This window comes from Natator depressus, chromosome 3, assembly GCF_965152275.1.
Source record: "Natator depressus isolate rNatDep1 chromosome 3, rNatDep2.hap1, whole genome shotgun sequence".
NCBI lineage: Eukaryota > Metazoa > Chordata > Testudines > Cheloniidae > Natator > Natator depressus.
The window spans coordinates 207115207-207135953 of NC_134236.1; the positions used below are offsets into that span (position 1 = coordinate 207115207).

The 20747-nt window shown below is 52.5% G+C and overlaps 3 protein-coding genes across 7 annotated transcripts in view; 1 reads left to right on the forward strand and 2 right to left on the reverse strand.

The window, feature by feature from the left end:
- Positions 1-2509, reverse strand: part of KLHDC3 (kelch domain containing 3) — a 35652-nt gene extending 33143 nt beyond the window's left edge. For 2 of the 4 annotated variants that reach the window (XM_074949800.1, XM_074949796.1), the window contains exons 1-2: positions 2375-2509; positions 208-331 (exon numbers count right to left, since the gene is read on the reverse strand). The gene's annotated coding sequence lies outside the window, so the exon portion shown is untranslated. Of the gene's footprint in view, positions 1-185; positions 332-2374 lie in introns of all 4 variants that reach the window. The other 2 variants (XM_074949797.1, XM_074949799.1) reach the window with 2 other exon arrangements.
- Positions 2510-5097: 2588 nt separating this feature from the next.
- On the forward strand, positions 5098-9091 carry MEA1 (male-enhanced antigen 1). The gene is made up of 4 exons (XM_074947641.1): positions 5098-5124; positions 5811-6104; positions 7987-8089; positions 8308-9091. Exons 1-4 carry the CDS (start codon positions 5098-5100, stop codon positions 8469-8471), a joined length of 588 nt encoding a protein of 195 aa, XP_074803742.1. The 3' UTR covers positions 8472-9091.
- PPP2R5D (protein phosphatase 2 regulatory subunit B'delta) overlaps positions 8865-20747 on the reverse strand; it is a 52132-nt gene continuing 40249 nt past the window's right edge. For both annotated transcript variants that reach the window (XM_074949804.1, XM_074949805.1), the window contains exons 14-16: positions 14459-14531; positions 13728-13844; positions 8865-12368 (exon numbers count right to left, since the gene is read on the reverse strand). In XM_074949804.1, coding sequence (XP_074805905.1) covers positions 12231-12368; positions 13728-13844; positions 14459-14531 — 328 coding nt within the window. In that variant the 3' untranslated portion in view covers positions 8865-12230. The remainder of the gene's footprint in view (positions 12369-13727; positions 13845-14458; positions 14532-20747) is intronic.

A 20747-nucleotide genomic window follows, 5' to 3' on the forward strand; every position in this document is an offset into this window, starting at 1 on the left:
GGGGTCCACCAAGTTTTGTTACAAACCGTACAAAAGAGCTTCCATAAGCACCAATCAGAAGACCTTTCAATCCATTTGCCAAGGCACATGCACTTCTCATTTCAGGACAGGGGACACAGCGAGGAGACACTGACCTCCACTGAGGCACATATCAAGAATTTATGATCCAGGAGATAAATACTGACCGAGGTGAAGTGAAGAACAAACCTTGGTAACAGAAACTGAAATGAAAGGCCGATCCCCATGAGTTACAGGCATTTTGAATGTCTCCATCAGAAACACCAGTCTCACCATCACAGCCATGGATTTCAGAAGTGAGACGATTTTCCCTCTGAAACCAACAGGAAAGACGAAGTCAGAGGGTCTGGGCACTTGCTGAAGCCAGCCATGGAAGTCAAATTGGATTCTTTCATTTTCAAGAAACAAAACCCCAGGCCACACCTTTACCGTACAGAGGGTCATCAAATAAGTAAAACCCACGAACTGGAGAGAGAGGTTTATCCATTCTAGTAACTAAGGACGCAATTTTCAGAAATACCCAAGTGACCAAGGAGCACAAGACCCTGAAACTAAACACAATCACTTAGGGGCTTTTGAAAATAAGTCACTCCCCTATGGGCATCATTTACATAGACTTGTGTTTAATTTTCCAACCCAGACCTCTATGGGCCCCTTCTCAGGTTAGATACCACGTATGAGACGAGCCACTTCCCCAGACCAGCTCCTACTGCCCACCGGACAAGCTCACCATTCCCTGCCACACCATAACCTCTCCCACACACCCACCAGCCATTACCATGCCCCAAGGCCAGGCATACCAATGTTTGCTGCCATCACCAAGAGCCCAGTGAGAGGCTGCATCAGAATGGAGCCTCAGAAAGCTGCCCCAGAGCAATCCAGCCTGCCTGGCACCACACAGACACTTGCTCTGCTCCGAATTGCAATGCAGCAGACACATGGCACAGAGGAACCGGCTCTCTGCCTGCCCCTCTCCTGCAGCAAGGCACCAGCTCTCCGTCCCCAATCCCCCAAGGGCCACCCGCCCCACACAGGGCACCAGCTCCCCGCCCGCCCCCCCCCACAGGGCACCTGCCCCCCCAAGGCACCTGCCCGCCCCCTGGGCACTGGCTCCCCGCCTGCCCCCCCCACAGGGCACCTGCCCCCCCAAGGAACTGGTTCCCCGCCTGCCCCCCCCACAGGGCACCTGCCCCCCCAAGGAACTGGCTCCACGCCTCCCCCCCCCCACAGGGCACCTGCCCCCCGCAGGGAACTGGCTCCCCGCCTGCCCCCCCCCCACAGGGCACCTGCCCCCCGCAGGGAACTGGCTCCCCGCCTGCCCCCCCCCCACAGGGCACCTACCCCCGCAGGGAACTGGCTCCCCGCCTGCCCCCCCCCCCACAGGGCACCTGCCCCCCCACAGGGAACTGGCTCCCCGCCTGCCCCCCCCCACAGGGCACCTGCCCCTCCAAGGAACTGGCTCCACGCCTCCACCCCCCCCCACAGGGCACCTTCCCCCCACAGGAAACTGGCTCCCCGCCTGCCCCCCCACAGGGAACTGGCTCCCCGCCTGCCCCCCCCCACAGGGAACTGACTCCCCGCCTGCCCCCCCCCACAGGGAACTGACTCCCCGCAGGGAACTGGCTCCCCGCCTGCACCCCCCCCACAGGGCACCTGCCCCCCCCACAAGGCACTGGCTCCCCGCCCACCCCCCCCCACAGGGCACTGGCTCCCCGCCCACCCCCCCCCACAGGGCACCTACCCCCCCAGGGCACTGGCTCCCCACCTGCCCCCCCACACACAGGGCGCCTGCCCCCCCCACAGGGCACCGGCTCCCCACCCGCCCCCCCACACAGGGCACCTGCCCCCCCCCACAGGGCACTGGCTCCCCGCCCGCCCCCCCACACAGGGCACCTGCCCCCCCCACAGGGCACTGGCTCCCCGCCCGCCCCCCCACACAGGGCACCTGCCTCCCCCACAGGGCACTGGCTCCCCGCCCGCCCCCCCCCACAGGGCACCTGCCCCCCCACACAGGGCACTGGCTCCCCGCCCGCCCCCCCACACAGGGCACCTGCCCCCCCAGGGCACTGGCTCCCCGCCCGTCCCCCCACACAGGGCGCCTGCCCCCCCAGGGCACTGGCTCCCCGCCTGCCCCCCCCCACACAGGGCACCTGCCCCTCCAGGGCACTGGCTCCCTGCCCGCCCCCCCACACAGGGCGCCTGCCCCCCCAGGGCACTGGCTCCCCGCCTGCCCCCCCACACAGGGCGCCTGCCCCCCCCCCCACAGGGCACTGGCTCCCCGCCCGCCCGACACCTTCTCCCTCAGCGCTCACACCCAGCGGGCACCAGCTCCTCCCAGCCCCGCCCCCCACTCTACCTGCCGGGCCGGCGCGGCCCGCGACGCACGGGGGCGGGGCTGATCCGCGCGGCTCCGGTTTAACGGCCGAGCTGCCACCTGCCAAGAGTCAGCAGCACCGCACGCAGCGGCTCGGGCCTAGTGCGCGTGCGCAGAGCGCACGCCGCGCGGCAGCCTGGGACTTGTAGTCCCGTGAGCCGCCCTCCCTGCGAGGGGGGGAGAGAGAGAGAGCGCGCGAGCTCGGTAGGGGGTCCTCCCCCGCCCGGCTCAGTGCAGGCTGCACCCCACTGCTCCTCCCCTGCTCCCACCCCGCCAATGCATCTGCCCCCCAGCCCTACCCCCCACCCCGCCCAATGCCTCTCCCCTCACTTCCCCCAGTCCCACCCCATTCATCCCGCCACCAATGCCCCCTTCCTCCCCTCGACTTTACCCACAGTATCTTCCAGCGTACTGCCCCATACGCGGCCCACCTCGTCCTGTGCCCGCACTTGGCAGCCCCCCCCATACACCACACTGTCCTCCCCCCCCCCCACGCCCCCGGGCATGCACAACATTGCACAGGGTTAGAAAGAGGACTGGATACTTTTTTACTGATGAGAGTACAAGTGTGGTTGACAAAGGTTTACTGTGACGACATAATATATTTCTTTTTCTGTATGGCATATGATTTAATACCACATGATATTCTGATTAAAAAATCAGTGTTACATAACTCAGTGTAGCACGTGTTTAATGGGTTAAATACAGACCGAAAGATCTCCAAAAAGTAACTGTAAACAGGGAATCAGCATCCAATGGTGTGTTTCTAGTGTGAACCCAGGGGGATCCGTTCTTGTCTCTGTGCTAGTTAATGTCTGTGTCAATGATTTAGAAGAAAATAAATAAAATAAATAAATAAAAGCATTTCTGGTAAAGTTTGCACATAACACAAAAATGGTGAAGAGGTAAATAATGTTAAGGACAGGCTGGTTCTATGGAGTGATCTGGGTAGCTTAATGAGCTGTGCTCACTTGAACAACACAAGATTTAGTACAGCTAAACACAAGGTCATACAGTTAGGAACAAAGACTGTAGGTCATAGAATCATAGAATATCAGGGTTGGAAGGGACCTCAGGAGGTCATCTAGTCCAACCCCCTGCTCAAAGCAGGACCAGTCCCCAATTTTTGCCCCAGATCCCTAAATGGCCCCCTCAAGAATTGAACTCACAACCCTGGGTTTAGCAGGCCAATGCTCAAACCACTGAGCTATCCCTCCCCCCAAAGGTCACCCTTACAGAGTAGGGAACAGTATCCTGGGGTGACTCAGAAAAGGACACAGGAACCATAATGAAAAATCAGCTGAACCTGAGCTCCTAGATGTGATGTGGTAGGTAAGAGAGCAAATATTATCCTTGGATATATAAGCAGGGGAGGTGTTATTACCACTGTACAGGGCAAACAGAGCCCATTACGGGAATACTGTGTCCAATGTATATGTCCACACTTTGCAAAGATGCTGACAAATTGGAAAGGATTCAGAAAAGAACCACAAGAGTGTTTTACAGTCTGGAAAACCTGCCTTACGGTGAGAGACCAAAGAAGTTCAACCTATTTTATTTCCACAAGAACAGTTTAAGTGGTGGCTTATCAGTTATCACAGTCCATAAGTATCTAGTTTGGGAAAAGATTTCTGATAGCCATGGGGTCTTTAATCTAGCACACAGAAATACAGCAATATCCAATGGCTGGAAGGTGAAACTGGAGATAGGAAGCAAATTTTTAACAAAGGGTAATTAACCATTGGAACAATTTATCTAAGGCTGTGGTGGATCCTCTGTCACTTGAAGTCCTTATATCAAGACTAGACATGTTTCTAAGAAAGACATTCCCACTCAGCAGGAAGGGGCTCATAAGAATGGCCATACTGTATCAGACCAACGGTCTCTGACAGTGGCCAGTGCCAGATGCTTCAGCAGGAATGAACAGAACAGGACAATTTTCCATCCCATCACCCAATCACAGCTTCTGGCAGTTAGAGGTTTTTGGGCACCTGGCGCACTGGGTTGCATCCCTGACCATCTTGGCCAATAACCATTGATGGACCTATCCTCCAGGAACTCATCTAGTTCTTTTTTTAAACCCAATTTAAAAATTATGTAGTAAAATAAAGGAATCACTGGGTGACATTCTCTGGCCTGTGCTGTGAAGACCAGACTGATCATATTGGACCCTTTCCATTCCTAAAATCTACAAATCTATGAAGAAGAATATGCTGCCTTGTCACAGTAAATATTAAAAGCAAAAGTTTTGGTAGCAATATACATACACACTGCTGCTTCAGAGTACACGCCAACCTCTGACTTCAGAAGGAAACGTTCACTGGGATCAAGTTGTTCCATAACTACCACTGCAGCATATTTCATGGGTTCTGGTGGGGGTGCCATAAGGGGCAGGGAGGCCAGTGGAGGACTCTGAGGGGATGACGAAGAGAAAGGGCCATGGGGGCTCTGAGGGGAGGAGGATGATGGGGAGAGGCCTTGGGGGGCTCTAAGCAGGGTGATTTGGGGAGGAGGAAAAGCCAGGAGGCTCTGGGGGTGGTGACAGGGGGGAGGGGCCATGGGGGGTGTTGAGGGGGCTGTGGGCGAGGGCTCTGGGGGACTTCAGGGGGAGAAGGGAGGGGCTATAGGAGCTCCTAGGAGGAGATATGGGGCGGGGAGGGTGCAGGAGGCTCTGAGGGGGGTGACAGGGGGAGGGGGGAGGGGCCATGGGCGAGGGGGCTGGGAGTGACAATGTAACTACAATACCCATAAGGCCTGTCTGTGACGTCATCCCCATTGGACAAATACGAATTTCCGCGTCCGGGGGCTAAAGCAGGAAATCTCGCTCCTGCCTGGAGACCGGGAGAGACCCGGGCCCGGATTTGGTGAGCTGCCCCTGCAGGCAAAAGGGGCCGGTTCGAGGGGGGGGCCCAGCACGGGGCGGGGGTGTGGGGGGGCCGGTTCGAGGGGGGGGCCCAGCACGGGGCGGGGGTGTGGGGGGGCCGGTTCGAGGGGGGGTGTGTGGAGCGGGGGCCGGTTCGAGGGGGGGGGGCCAGCACGGGGTGGGGGTGTGGAGCGGGGGCCGCTCCGAGGGGGGGGGCCAGCACGGGGCGGGGGTGTGGAGCGGGAGCCGGTTCGAGGGGGGGGGGGCCAGCACGGGGCGGGGGTGTGGAGCGGGAGCCGGTTCGAGGGGGGGGGGCAGCACGGGGCGGGGGTGTGGAGCGGGGGCCGGTTCGAGGGGGGGGGCCAGCACGGGGCGGGGGTGTGGAGCGGGGGCCGGTTCGAGCGGGGGGGGGGCCAGCACGGGGCGGGGGTGTGGAGCGGGAGCCGGTTCGAGGGGGGGGGGATGCGGAGGGGAGGCTGGTTGGCGTGGGGGGTGAGGCCCAGTGCTGGAAGTCTGCGTGGGGGCTGGAGCTTCTTTGACCCAGTCCCCCCGTAGGCTGAGGCGCTGGCGCTGGCCGCGGAGCTGGTGGCTGCACGGACAATGGGCCCTGAACGGATCTGTCCCAACGAGCATGAGGAGCTGGGGCCGCAGGAGGTGCCTGAGGGAGCCCTGGACCCCCCTGGAGACTGGAGCAGTGAGGAGCCTGAGGAGGAGGAGGAGGAGGGCGGTGATGGCTACTTCTACCAGCCCCTGAGCCAGGATCCAGAGCTGGGGTCGTGGGACACGGGTTCGCTGGCAGCTGAGACAGCCCCTGCAGAGACAGCCCCTGGCATCCAGGAGCGATTGCAGGTCACGTGGGGGTGTCTGGCGTGTGAGGGGAGTGCGCAGGGCAGATGGGGTGCTCTGCTGCCATCTTGTGAACTTATTGTGAGTAAAGTGATTTAGGCCCTTGCTGGGGGCTGTCTCACCATGACACGAGGAGCTCTGTCCCTCACGTGTTTTTGCGGAAGCAGAATTTGAAAGCACCCGACTCCCCTCACAATGCCCTGTAAGCCTAGGGGCACTAAACTGCATCACTGGAGATCATGAGTCCTAGTCCCAGCTCTTCCACTAACTGCTGTAACTATTCCTTGCACTTCACATCCCGTATCAGCCAGAGGCTCATACTGCTGCCTTGGGGGCTAACATATCGATCACCCTTTCCACAGACAGAGTAAATGAGAGCTTATACAAGGTCCCTTCTGGCAAAGCTGGAAGTAGAGCTCAGATCTCTGCAACTTGGCTCTGTTACTTTATATACTTTGTGTCTCTCCTTCACCCTGTCTTTCAGAAATAATAGTCCGTGACCCACACTGACACAGTATGGCTCAGTCACCTTTTAGCAGCTGGGCCCCATAGATGTTTATGGCTCCATGCTAAGAGAGCTTGTTCTTTGCACATGATTGTATAGACCTCTATCACATGATCTCATGATTTTATAGACCTCTATCACATCCCCCCTTAGTCTCCTCTTTTCCAAGATGAAAAGTCCTAGTCTCTTTAATCTCTCCTCATATGGGACCTGTTCCAAACCCCTAATCATTTGTTGCCCTTTTCTAATGCCATGAGGGGACCACATCTGTATGCAGTATTCAAGATGTGGGTGTACCATGGATTTATATAAGGGCAATAAGATATTCTCCATCTTATTCTCTATCCCTTTTTTAATGATTCCTAACATCCCGTTTGCTTTTTTGACTGCCACTGCACGCTGCGTGGATGTCTTCAGAGAACTATCCATGATGACTCCAAGATCTTTCTCCTGATTAGTTGTAGCTAAATTAGCCCCCATCATATTGTATGTATAGTTGGGGTTATTTTTTCCATTGTGCATTACTTTACATCTATCCACATTAAATTTTGTTGCCCAGTCACTTAGTTTTGTGAGATCTTTTTGAAGTTCTTCACAGTCTGCTTTGGTCTTAACTATTGTGAGCAGTTTAGTATCATCTGCAAACTTTGCCACTTCACTGTTTACCACTTTCTCCAGATCATTTATGAATAAGTTGAATAGGATTGGTCCTAGGACTGACCCTTGGGGATCACCACTAGTTACCCCTCTCCATTCTGAAAATGTACCATTTATTCCTACCCTTTGTTCCCTGTCTTTTAACCAGTTCTCAATCCATGAAAGGATCTTCCCTCTTATCCCATGACAACTTAATTTACGTAAGAGCCTTTGGTGAGGGACCTTGTTAAAGGCTTTCTGGAAATTGCAAGTGTTAAAAGTTCCCATCTAATAGATGTTTGTTTATTGTATAGATAAGATGGGGGGAGGAAGTGTGTTACAGACACATTATTATGCTTGCACTAGTTTCAAGGCTTTTCAGAGCCAGGCCTGTCTCTTATGGGGCCCTGAGCTCAGTTGTGTTCTTTAGTGACAGCTCTTTCAGCAGGGCCCAGAACTGCATTACGCACTCTAAATTTGTCAGCATTGGCAGCACTGATTGTGGTGCACTGAGTGAGGGAGGAGGGGAAGTTAAATCAAGACAGACCAAAAATCCTGACCTAGTCTTGTATTAAATCTCATGATTTTGGGGGATCTGACTCATGACTCTTTGGGTTGGCAATACTGGGGAGCGTGCTGAGGCAGAAGTGTAATGAGGGGCTGTACAGGAGGATGGATGCAGAGGGAGACCATGTTTCTGCCCCAGGCTTTGCTGAAACTTGAGGATTTTGTTGTGCACTGCAGATGCTGAGGCTGCATTTGCCAGACCCCCCTGTGGATAGCGAGGAGGAGGAGGACGACGGAGCTGCAGCTCAGAGCAGCCGAAGTTCCATCCCTATGGATCCAGGTAAGAGAATCCCCTTCCCTCTATTCTAGACTGAAGTGGCATCTGTTGGGGCTAGAGAAAGAGGCAGCGCTCTCATGCTGGGTGTGGTATCAACTCCAGTACCTGGCTGCTTGGAGGTGGAGCAGAGCTCCCAGAGCCTGTCTGTTTGAAGGCTTTGGGCCTGGGTGCTGTCTCAGCAGCAGCATCTGGTTTCATGCTCTGACTTTGTTTGGCTCTAGCACATGTGGAGTTGGTGAAAAGGACGATGGCTGGCGTGAAGCTCCCGACCCTGGGAATCCCCACATGGGCCAGCGAGATCTCAGATGACCAGTGGACAGCTATGGTGCAGCGAACGCTGCAGGCCAGGCAGAGTCTCAGCACCTCTAGGCCGGAATGGAAATGAAGTGCAGAGCCAGGGTCAGGTCCCTCTGTACTCAGCTACATCAGCTCTCCTGAAAGTGCTACCCTGTGCACTTTAACCTCCGGTTATATATGGGAGGTTGACCACTGCCATCCTTTTCTGGAGGGTCAACAATGTGACTTTACCTCCCCACAGTGCTGAAGCGCTAAGATGTTCAGTTTGTCTCCCACTGAGGAAATCTGTTTCCTTGTCTCTTCCTTTCCCACTCCCAGCTCTTGGATAGTTTGATGTCAGTTATTGTGGTGTCCTCATGCTAGCCCAGTAGTAGTTCTCTGCCCCTAAGGAACCAGACTGCCTTCGTAACCTCCAAGGGCAGAGTGTTTATTGGCTCTAGCCAGGTCTGTCTGTGAGGAACAACAGATCTGCACTAGGTGCCATGGATCGCAATGAGGGAAAGGGTATTTCCCTCCTCACCCATGCATGTGCTGTCGAGGGCAAACAGCTGTGCTATACCATGTCACAGGAGGTGGAGTCCAGGGTGTTGTCTTTTCAAGAGATCCATTTTATTTAGTTCTGTACATACAGGGACATCTGTACAAAATCCAACACTTTCATACTATAATGCTCTACTGAAAATAAAGTACACCATATGTACATATGACCTGTAAGCAGTTTAATACTTGTGTCCAGGGGGTGACTGCATTGTTTAGTTTTGCTTTTCCCTCATGAGGGGAGGGGCTATGTGAGAAGTGGCAGAGGCAGCTCTAGCTCTGTCTGTGTGAGTGGGGAGGGCACAGGCAGAATGCTAGGAAATAAATTTTGTGCAAAAGACAACTGTGGCATAGCAGACAGTTACCAGCGGCTGCGTACTAGCTGTAATTCTGTTGGATGATAGTTCTGCAGAGGTGCCACATGCACTCACCCCTTTCTCACACTGCCCCACCTTACATATATAGGACACGGGAATGAATAGGCAGCAAACAAAATTTAATGTTAAAGTACTAAACACAAAATTCCCTGCCCCACAAGAAGATTAAAAAGAGGGCTATGTATACATCTAAGTCATCCAGCCCACAATGCTCCATCACTATGCCGCAGTGTACAACCCAACCAGGTAGTAGTGCTGTCCTGGTCAGAAATGGAGGCGGAACGTTTCACTGCTACTCCCTTCAGGACAGGCCCCAGAGCCCACCCCCCAGGAAAATCCTAGCCTGAAATGCAGCTACATCCTCCATCTCTTCTACTGCCAACCCACTTCGCTACAGGCATTCAGGCTATCTACTCCCAGTGCACGCTCCACTGGGGCAGGTGCCTGCTCCCTGGAACCTTCTGGAGCATTTCAGAGGTGGGCTGACAGGCAGCTTGCTTCATTGAAGGCTCTTGCTTGTGTGTGTTACAACCCCAAGGCCAAACTGACTTCTTCGTTCTTCCCATTCCCTTGCAAACCCCTTCCATTTCCTCAGCCCAGTGCCCTTTTCTGCTCCACCAGTGTTATGAAGGGCTCAGGAACCTATCCCCACGGACTCCTGCATACCTTCCTTGCCCCTACTCCAGGATAACAGCTGCTATGTAGCCAATGGAGGTGCTGGGCAAGGCATGTGGTAAGTGTTTAGCACCTGGCTCCATGCTAACGATCACATTCAAAGTAAGCAGTAACCACCCCAATCTGTGATTCATGGATCCAGAAGAGACTTTAAGTAGCCCACAGGGTGAAGCAGATAGAGAGGCCATTCTGTTTGGGGCTGGGAGGGAAGAGAGAAAGATCTCCAAAGGATTAAAGAACCTACTACGTAAATTACCACCTCCCCCACCTCTGCTGGGGGAGACAGGCACATCTAGCATGAGGGAATTCAAAAGAACATGAATGAGCCAGGGTGTAGAAGGAATAACTTAGGAAAAAGCTAAACAGGGGGAGGGGGTAGGGATGGGCAGGGGAAAGGAGATACCTGTGAAGGGTCTAAACAAGGAGAGGAATTTAACATGAGTTAGGGGTCAGAATTAAAAGTAGGGGCAGTGGGGTGAAGTTAGGGAAGAAAAAACAGGCTGAAGGTCAGGAGTGAGAAGTATGAGGCTAGAGCACTGTCTCCCAAGGGGAACCCCGGGAGACAGACAACACAGAGATGGAGCAGGGAATACCCTTAAATATGAAGAGCAGACCTGATAGTCTAGGGCTTTTCCTTTTGTAATTTTCCATGATTTGGAAATGCAGTTAGGGCTTGAGTGGGTTGGCCAGTGCTGTCAATCTGTGTTATGAGCGAGGCCAGTATTTGTTTAAAGGTAGCATAGAATAGCGAACCCACTCACGCCCTTTAAAAACTAGTCTCCCCAGGGTGACAACTGGGAGAGCTGTGATACAAAATCAAGTGTTCAGGAGAGAACCACCAAAACACTGCAGCACCCCGGCCAATAGCACCCACAGATTACCTGCCAGGATGAAGGCCCTGGGCTACTGACAAATACATTCCTAATGATGAAGTAGTATAACTAGTCCCTCCTATGCTACAAGAGAACGAACAGCTGAACACCAGACAAGAGAACTAGCCTCCTACATGGCCAGCGTAAGGTGAGCCTCGCTCAGCGCCTGCAGCAGCTACAGATTCCAAAATGCAGAGGCAACAGAATGCTCCCAAACTTAAAGTGGCCCAAGACCCACCTATCACTTCACTGCCAGTGGCTTACAGGAGTGAGGCTATCCGCACAAGCTTCCTGGACACGACAGCGGGTGTAGCGATGGAGCAGCAGATGCCCCCGTGATATGGCAACAAACCACGGCTAGCACAACTTCAGGTTGAGTATGCAGACACATCACAGAGCAGGGACACACTGGTCACGTGCCCCTGAAATAGCATGTTGAATTCGGGCACTTCATTACTGGAAATACAGTGACAAGTCTGAGGGAACTCAAGACAGGAGCAACAATGGTTGGAGGAAGTGACAATCTTTCCTCATTAGAGCCTGGCCAATAAAAACCTTCGGGGGTGGGGTGGGGGGGAAATCATGCTAAACGAAGAAGGGAGAGGGTAATTAGTTGAGGGTGGTACAAAGGAATACAAGTAATAATGGGCTTACATTCAGAGACTGCAGAGCACTTCACCCAGCAAAGGATTAGCCCACCTTATTGGGGGGGGGAGGAGAGAATAGACTGGGGAGATTCAATTAAGTAAAGGAAAAGTTAAGGTAAATATCTGTTTTCCTGTCAAGCCAGATTATTAACCAGTGGAATCACCTCCCATCGAGAACAGTTACAATTCGACTGGAAAAGGCCCTTGAGAATTCACTGTAGTGAACAAACCTGCCCTGTGGATGGACTTGATTCAACCAGCTGAGCCTCTCTCTGCTGTCATGGCTACAGTTCTCTGATGCACAGATGGAGCAGGGTGTGGGTGTGGAGGATGGTCCATGCACAGGGCCTTGGGCTGTGTGCAGAACCATGTGATGTAGTCAATGGCTGAGAAATCCCATCCAGACACTGAGCATTCGGGAGGCTTTGGTCCTGCGTCAGTAAGCAGCAGGGAATGGAATGAATCCTGCCTGGAATGATGCAGAAATGGACTGGTTGGGCTCCCTTTGCAAATGCACACACAAAACAGCGTTAAAGGAAAAAGCAGGAGGATGTGACAATGCAATGAGATACGAGGTACAATGTAAAACCAAATCTACCCTGAAAGAATGAGAATGGCGTGGACAGGCACAGCTCACCATGTTCATTCCCTAGTTATACATTAGAACCAAGTGCATTTCTGGGTACCCCTGGGGGGGAGGGAATGGGGGCCAGGCCTCCCAGGGCAGCTCCCTAACCCGTCAGAGCGCCTCTTGGCTTGAGGTGAGGAATTCTTCTGCTCTCTTGTGGGCCTCCAGGGCTTTTATAGTGTAGACATCCTGAGGAAGCTCAGATTTCCGACGCAGCAAAACCTTCTCCTTCTTGATGTCTTTCAGTATCTAGAGACAAAGTCCATGGTCAGTGCTCAGCTTCTGGAGATGAACTAACTTCCCACCCAGCGAGAGCCCCATGCCCCTCACTCTCACCCAGATCAACTTTGATCATCTCCCCTTCCCCCAGCCCAGAGGGAACAGAGGAGGCTCTTGCTCATGTGCCCCTTGCCTCACCCTGTGAGAAGAGACAAAGCTGAGCAGTAACAGCAGTGCTCCACCCAGCTGCCTATGTTTAAGGAGGCCCCGCTTGCTGGGGAGGGATTCTGCCTACTACCCAAAGCCACATGCGGCCCTACCAAATTCATGGTCCATTTTGGTCAATTTCACGGTCATAGGATTTTGAAAATCATAAATTTCATGATTTCAGCTATTTAAATCTGAAATGTCACGGTGTTGTAATTTTAGGGTCCTGACCCAAAAGGGGGGGGGTCACAAGGTTATTGTGGGAGTGAGGGGGTTGCAGTACTGCCACCCTTACTTCTGCATGGCTGCTGGTGGCGGCGCTGCCTTCGGAGCTGGGCAGCTGGCCGGGACCCAGCTCTGAAGGCAGAGCTGCTGTAATGATGGCATGGTATGGTGTGCTACCCTTCTGCGCTGCTGCCTGCAGAGCTGGGACCTCAGTCAGCAGCTGCCACTCTCCGGCCACCCGGCTTGGAAGGCAGCAATGCAGAAGTCAGGACGGCATGGTGTGGTATTGCCACCCTTACTTCTGCACTGCTCCTGGCAGGGTGCTGCCTTCAGAGCTGGGGGGAGGGAATGGGGGCCAGGCCTCCCAGGGCAGCTCCTCAGCCCGTCAGAGCACCACTCTCCGGTTGCCCAGCTCTGAAGGCAGCGCAGAAGTAAGGGTGACAATACTACAACCCACCTAAAATAACCTTGTGACCCCCTGCAATTCCCTTTTGGGTCAGGACTCCTGATTTCGCTGGTCTCCCCCATGAAATCTGTATAGTATCAGGTAAAAGCACACAAAACACCAGATTTCACGGTTTGTGACACATTTTTCATGGGCAAGAATTTGGTAGGGCCCTAACTATAGAAACACTCCTGGGCTCACATGTGACCTCAGCACGACTCAAAGGGGAGCTGGACATTCATATGGAGCGCAAGACTATGCAGAAGTATAACAGCCAATGCTAAATTTTTGAAGGGCGATAAATCCTCCTCCTTCAGGGTTTAAGAATCTCTAGCTGTCTCACCTCTTCCTACTGTGGAGTTTTTAACATTTCCTCTGAAGCATCTGGTGCTGGCCCCTGGATACTGGACTCAGCTCTGATCCAGTCTGGCAATATCTTTGTTCTAATGGAACCACCTATAGTGGAGGGACGGCCTCTGAGGAACTCTGCCTAGGAACTCTGCATGACTCACCTGCACAGCCTCTGTCTCCACTGTTTTCTTCAGTAGCTGAATGTCCTCGGCAGTTGGGGTCTCTGTCTCCATGCAGTAAACAGGAGGCAAAGGTGGGGGCGCGTAATACATGGGGTACTGCAGACAATCCGAACAATCCGGGAGGTTAGTTCAGCACGCAGGCACACAGCACTCCAGCACCAGAATCCCCCATGTCTGGCTGGGCCCCAGGGGAATTTCACATGCTCCCAACCTAATACTGCAAAGCACCTTCTACACCTCAAGCCAGCACAAAGGGGTTAGACAGTATTCCTGAGCTGGGGAGACTCCTGCCCTTCGCTGTTCCCACTCTGCCTGCTGAGCAGTGGTGGTGTGCCATGCACAATGCCTAGGCTGGCACAGCAGGAGAGTGCCGGCCACTGGCACACTCCTACTTGATAACCTGGAACACACCTAGGCTTTCCAGGGGACAGTTGCTCCTCCCATATCAGATGGTCAATGCCCCTGAAGTAAGAGGCCAGCTGGGAGACTGGAGATATCTCCACTAGCTTGGCAACATCCTCAGGTAACTGCACTTCATGACAACAATAGGGGACTGAGACTCAGGCGGCCACTGGGGCTCCATGGCTGGTCAGGACCTTCTGCGAGGAGGAGCCCAGTGACAGGTTCTGCTCTTTGCAGGCCAAGGCAGCAGGCGTTTGGAATCCCAAGGCTCTCTCTCCCGTCCATCCCATTCCGAGTGACATCATTACCTGGGGGTTCTGCCGGGCCAGCTCCTCAACCTTGTGCCACATCTCTTCTCGCTCCCTCAGCTTGAACCTCCCTCTGCCGAGAAAGGGAAGAAGTTAAACTCTAGGGAAACGTGGCAGAGATGGAAATCCGATGGGGGGCCTGGAGACAGCAGGAGACATGGGGGGAGGGGAAGTGAAAAGGGGGTCACTAATTTTGTCCTTTACAACAAAACAATTTCTGGGTGGGGGTAACACCTGGAAACTGGGAACACCTGGCAGCTGGAGGAGGATGCATTCCATTCAGTGTGCCTGGGAAGATTTTGGGTGGGCACAGAATGGCTGTCTGTCTTTGGGGGGTATCAGATTGCTAGCTGGGGGATAGTTGGAGGGTAAAGCACTTGGAAGTGGGTTGTTTGAATGATCAGTTCATGTGTTTGAGTTTGGAGGAGGGAAGCATGTGGATCTGTCCCCAGGATTACATGCTGAGGCTAGTTTGGAGTTACCACTCTCGTTCCCCAGGCAAGGCACAGGAGCACTGCAACTGCCCTACCAGATCCAAGCGAGGGTCCATCTAACTCAAGGTCCCTCTCCAACACTGGCCAGGACCAGAAGCTTCAGAGGATGGCACAAGAAAGCCTCAGGTGAGCAAATCACAGATTTTTCATACAGTTTAAGTCCAGAAGGGACCATCTGATCATCTAGTCTGATCTCCTGTATAACACACGCCAGAGAATGTCACCCAGTTACCTCTGCATTGAGCCAAACAACTTGGATTTGGAAGATCTTCCAGAAAGGCTCCAGTCTGGGCCTGAAGGCATCAAGAGATGGAGAATTCACCAGTGCCCATGGGAGTTTGTTCCAAGGGCTAATCACCCTCACTGGTAAAAATCTGCACCTTATTTCTAAACACATTTTGTCTGGCTTCAGCTTCCAGGTGCTGGTTGTTGGTCTGCCCATCCCTGCTAGACTAAAGAGCCCTTTAGTACCTTGTACTTTCTCCCCATGAAGGCATGTACACACTGTAATCAAGTCACTTCTCAATCTTCTTCTGATAAACTGAACAGATCGAGCTCTTTGAGTCCCTCACTCCACAGCGTTTTCTCCAGCTTGGGGCTCTTTTCTGCATCTTCTTCAAATTTACAACGTCTTTGTAACATGTGGACACCACAACCGGAAGCACTTGTGATGTTGCACTCCATATGCTTTATGAAAAGATGCTTATAAATGTGACTATGATGTAACTGGAATATGCTTTATGCAAAAGGTCTCTTGTAAGGTATCATAACAAAGTTTATAATTTACTGAGTGTGTTCACCCGATTGGTCGCATGTGTTATTTCTATGTCTGGAGTTAGGAGAATAAGATGTAAATGGCTCTTACTGATGTAAGCATATTAAGTGGAAGCCATTAAGAGTGCTTCAGAATCAGTGACCTGTACATGGCTCTGTTTATCTGCAGGCCTTCCTGTGTACGTGTGGGCCAGCCCAGGAAGAATGGAGGCTGGGGTCTCACAGGACATGTGACCATGTCACCTGATACTGGAATCCATCTTAAATCTGGGACTTTTCCATTTAGAAGGAGGGGTGGGGACCCAGAGAGACAAAAGATTCCCGCCTTGTGCCAAAGCTAGAAAAGGGGGTGGAGCAGGACAAAAGGGGCTGCCAGTCATGAGAAAACGCCTAGTTATCACCTAACATGTCTGCTGGAACTAACAAGGACTGTACCAGGGGAAAGGATTGGGTCCAGACTTGGAAGGAGTCTACTCTATGAAAAAAGCTTATTGGAACATCTCTGAGGGTGAGATATTTCCTGTAATCAGTTTCTTAACGTATTAGGCTTAGACTTGTGTGTTTTTGCTTTATGACTTACTTTGTTCTGTCTGTTATTACTTGAAATCACTTAAATCCTACTTTTTATACTTAATAAAATCACTTTTGTTTATTAACAAACCCAGAGTAAGTGATTAATACCTGGGGGAGCAAGCAGCTCTGCATCTCTCTCTATCAGTGATATAGAGGGCGGACCATTTATGAATTTACCCTGTGTATGCTTTATACACAGAGTAAAACCGATTTATTTGGGGTTTGGATCCCATTGGGAACTGGGTGTCTGGGTGCTGGAGATAGGTAACCTGCTGAGCTGTTTTCAGTTAAGTCTGCAGTTTTGTGGGTGTGGACCAGACTGGGGTCTGTGTTGCAGCAGGCTGGCATGTCTGGCTCAACAAGGCAGGGTTCTGGAGTCCTAAGCTGGCAGAGAAAATGGGCTCAGAGGTAATTTCAGAACGTCAGGTGACAGTCCCAAGGGAATCTCTGTGACCGAACTTGTCACAGCAATATTCCAATATTGGGATCACCAATGCAGTATGCAGAGGTAAAAATCACTCCTCCCTGCTCCTACTCACTATTCCCCTATTTCTACATCCAAGGACCGTATTAGCCCTTTTTGCCACAGGATCATATTGGGAGCTCACGTTCAGTTGATTATCCAGAATGGAACCCCTGTATTTTTTTTCAGTCCCTGCTTTCCAGGATACAGTCTCCCATTCTGTAGGGACTGGCAGCATTCCTTGTTCCAAGATGTATGGCCTTGCATTTGGGCTTCATTAAAATGCATTTTGTTTGTCTGGGCCCAGATTACCAAGACATCCTGATTGCTGTGTGTCACCGAGCCCTTTCCTCAGCATTATTTACTACTCCATCATTCTTTGCGTCAGCAGTAATTTCATACTTACTACCACATCACGCTTGAAAATGCTGACTAGTGCCTGCCTAGTACCAATCACTGCAGAATCCCACTACAAATACCCCTGTTCTATGATGATTCCCCGTTGAGGGCTACTTTCTGACACCTGTCAGTTAGCTAGTTAATTCACTTAATGTGGGCTCTTGCTGATATTGTACAGTGCGCAACTAAGTCAAATGCTGACAAAAGTCTCGGTAGGTTACATCTATGCAGGTGCCTTTATTGACCAATTTGTAATCTCACCAAAGAACAAAATTGCGATTCTTTACCAAGACCTATTTCCCATAAACCCATGCTGACTGGCATTACAGGCCTATGATATACATGTGCAACGCCATTCCATAAGGGAAGTTTCTTCCTATTCCCATCAGTCAGAGACTGGTTTTATGCCCTGCAGGAGGACATTTTTTAATTCCATCTGATGTTACAAGAGGCCACTTACCAGCCTTTACTCATTCTCCCACTATATTGCCTGTACAGACACATTGTGGGAGTGGCCTGCCCAGCCAGAATGCACAAAGCCTTTCTGAGCAGTAGGTGGCTGGGAAAGCCCTGCGTTCTACAAACTGAGGGTAGAGATACCCTACCCCCTCAGTTCCCTCCGCTCCACAACCAGCTACAAGAGGGAGCTAATAAACCTGTAATTAGTTTACTATAGAATTGATTGCCAGTGTAGTCTTTGGAGTAAGATCTGGGGTAAGTGATTGGTCTCTTGGGACTGGGAGCAATCTGATGTGTGATTTTTGGTTTAGGTGACCATTATCACTAAGTTCAGTTTACCTGCGTGGCAAGATAGATTGAGAGTCTAAGGCAGGGGCGGGCAAACTTTTTGGCCTGAGGGCCACATCGGGTTTCCAAAATTGTATGGAGGGTCAGTTAGGGGAGGCTGTGCCTCCCCAAACAGCCAGGCGTGGCCCGGCCCCCGACCCCACCTGCTTCTCGCCCCCTGACGGCCACCTCGGGACTCCTGCCCCATCCACCACCCCCTGCTCCCTGTCCCCTGACCGCCCCCAGATCCCCCACCCGTAACTGCCCCCCGCCACCCCATCCAACCCCCCTCTCCTTCCTGACTGGGAACCCGGCCCCATTCAACCCATGTTTCCAGCTCTCTGACTGCCCCGCCCCCTTTCCACACCCCCAGCCCCTGACCACCCCCTCGAACTTCCCTGCCCTCTATCCAACCCCCCGCCCCCTTACCGCACTGCCTGGAGCACCGGTGGCTGGCGGTGCTACATCCGCACCGCACAGCACAGAGCACCGGGTCAGGTCGGGCTCTGCAGCTGTGGTGCCCCAGGAGCCTGCAGCCCCGCCGCCCAAAGCATTGTGCCCACGGTGTGCTGAGGCTGCGGGGGAGGGGTAACAACAGGGGAGGGGCTGGGGACTAGCCTCCTGGGCCAGGAGCTCAGGGGCCGGGCAGGAGGGTCCCGCGGGCTGTAGTTTGCCCACCTCTGGTCTAAGGGGACTGTCTGTGACTTCATGGTAAGACTGGTACAGTGATCCAGGAGTTCACATTTGCTACTGGCTTGGTGAAATCTAATTGTAGAACACACTACCAACTTGGGGTGTCGGCCCTGTTTTCTCACAATCTGCCCTGAGGTTGGCACTCACAGTTGCGAGAGGCTCCAGACAGTGATCATGAAGGCGTGTCCACAACTCCACCCAGCCGCCCCTCAGCTTTCACACAAGGCAGTGTGGACACATGCTCCTGAGCCTGCCATCCCTATAGCTGTACCAGGCCCAAGCTACTGAGGTACAGACGATCAGCTAGTTCATAGCAGGACCAGATGCACCATCTTATAGGGCTTGACCTTCTGATTTTTCTCCAAAGGTCTGGCCTTCTGAGCAGCTTAACCCTGTTTAAGGAGTAACTAATCGCTCTTTGGACATTAAGGTGCATGGCCTCATTTCTCCCGAAGGGCTATGGGGCTCTAGAAAAGGATACCAGCATTGCCATCACCCCACTCAGTGTATGGCCCAGGGGAAATGGGCATGCCTTGAACTGCCCAGTGCTGCTCACAAAGGTTGTGTGGCTGCACGGCTGCAAGGTGCAGGAAGTGATCAGTTCTGCAGAGGCAGGCACTGTGGGTGGTCATTAGCCATTTAAATCATAGACTTTAAGGTCAGAAGGGACCATTATGATCATCTAGTCTGACCTCCTGCACAACGCAGGCCACGGAATCTCACCCACCAACTCCTGTAACAAACCCCTAACTTATGTCTGAGCTACTGAAGTCCTCAAATCATGGTTTAAAGACTTCAAGGTGCAGAGACTCCTACAGTAAGTGACCTGTGCCCCATGCTGCAGAGGAAGGTGAAAAACCGCCAGGGCTTCTGCCAATCTGCCCTGGGGGAAAAATGTCTAATCCTTTTTTGAATCGTCCTAAACTCTTGGCCTCAGTGATACCTTGTGGCAGTGACTTCCACGGCTAAGTATGCCTGGTGTAAAAATAAGTTTCTTTTTATCAGCTGCACATTGGTTGGCTATCAGCCTTATGCGACATCCCCTTGTTCTTGTGCTATGACACAAGGTGAACAGGAACATCCAACATACCTTCCCTATCCCTGTAATTATTTTGTATACCTCCTATGTGCCCTCTTCTTTCTAACCTAAACAGTCCTCATCCTTCTCAATCTCTCCTCTCCTCAGTCTCTCACTGAAGGGGGCAGGGTCCTATGGAAAAAACAGCACGTGATCATGTAATTACAGACACTATTATAATACATATGCACAAGAGGGACGAATTAATATTGCACAGGCAACCTTTATACTGGCATTTCCTATCTTCTAAGCGCTTGACTTTGCCATGTTAATAATGTTCTTTGAACACAGTTTTGTGCATGTAACTTGCTAACTTTGAAAAAAGCAAGCTGAAAACACACAAATTCCATCATGTGGCATCAAATTGACCCCCAAATGGTCATCAGCTAGGTTGGAAATTTTAGAACCACCCCACTGACCTCTGCAACTTGAGCTAACAGAATAACTGACAGCATTAGTAGATTATCCTCCTCTATGTGGGCCAGCACTAGAGGAGAATGAGACACACACTTCCCCAGTCGATTTCACAGATATTTACTGAGAGCAGAGGAACGGTGAGACTCAGGAATCGTGGACTCAGGTTCTGGAGGGGAGTATTTCTAATGGGCACAGACTCTTCTGCCCTGACCCCTACAACATGCTTGGCCCCAGTCCCGTTTCTTCCCTACCTCAGCTCTTCATCCCAGTCCCATTCTCCTTGTGAAGAATCACAGGTCTTGAACCGAGGCCCGCAGACAGTGCTCTGCCGTAGCTACCACCCAGCGGAAAACCCAAACCAGTAGAGAAGGGTGCTAGCAAAGCTCTAGTTTACAAAGTCCCCTCCACAAAGCTCCTAACTGGGGAGAATATCCAGCCCCATTCATTGGCTGGGAGGCACTACTTAAACCCAAAAGAGGCATAGGAGGTTGTCCAAGGTAAATTCTGGGCTGGCTACTACTGTACTATGGACGCTGTCTACTTGCCTGATTCCTGAGCCCTGTCTTCCTGCCTCCCAGCCTGTTCCTGATTTCTGCCCTCTTTATCCCAGTT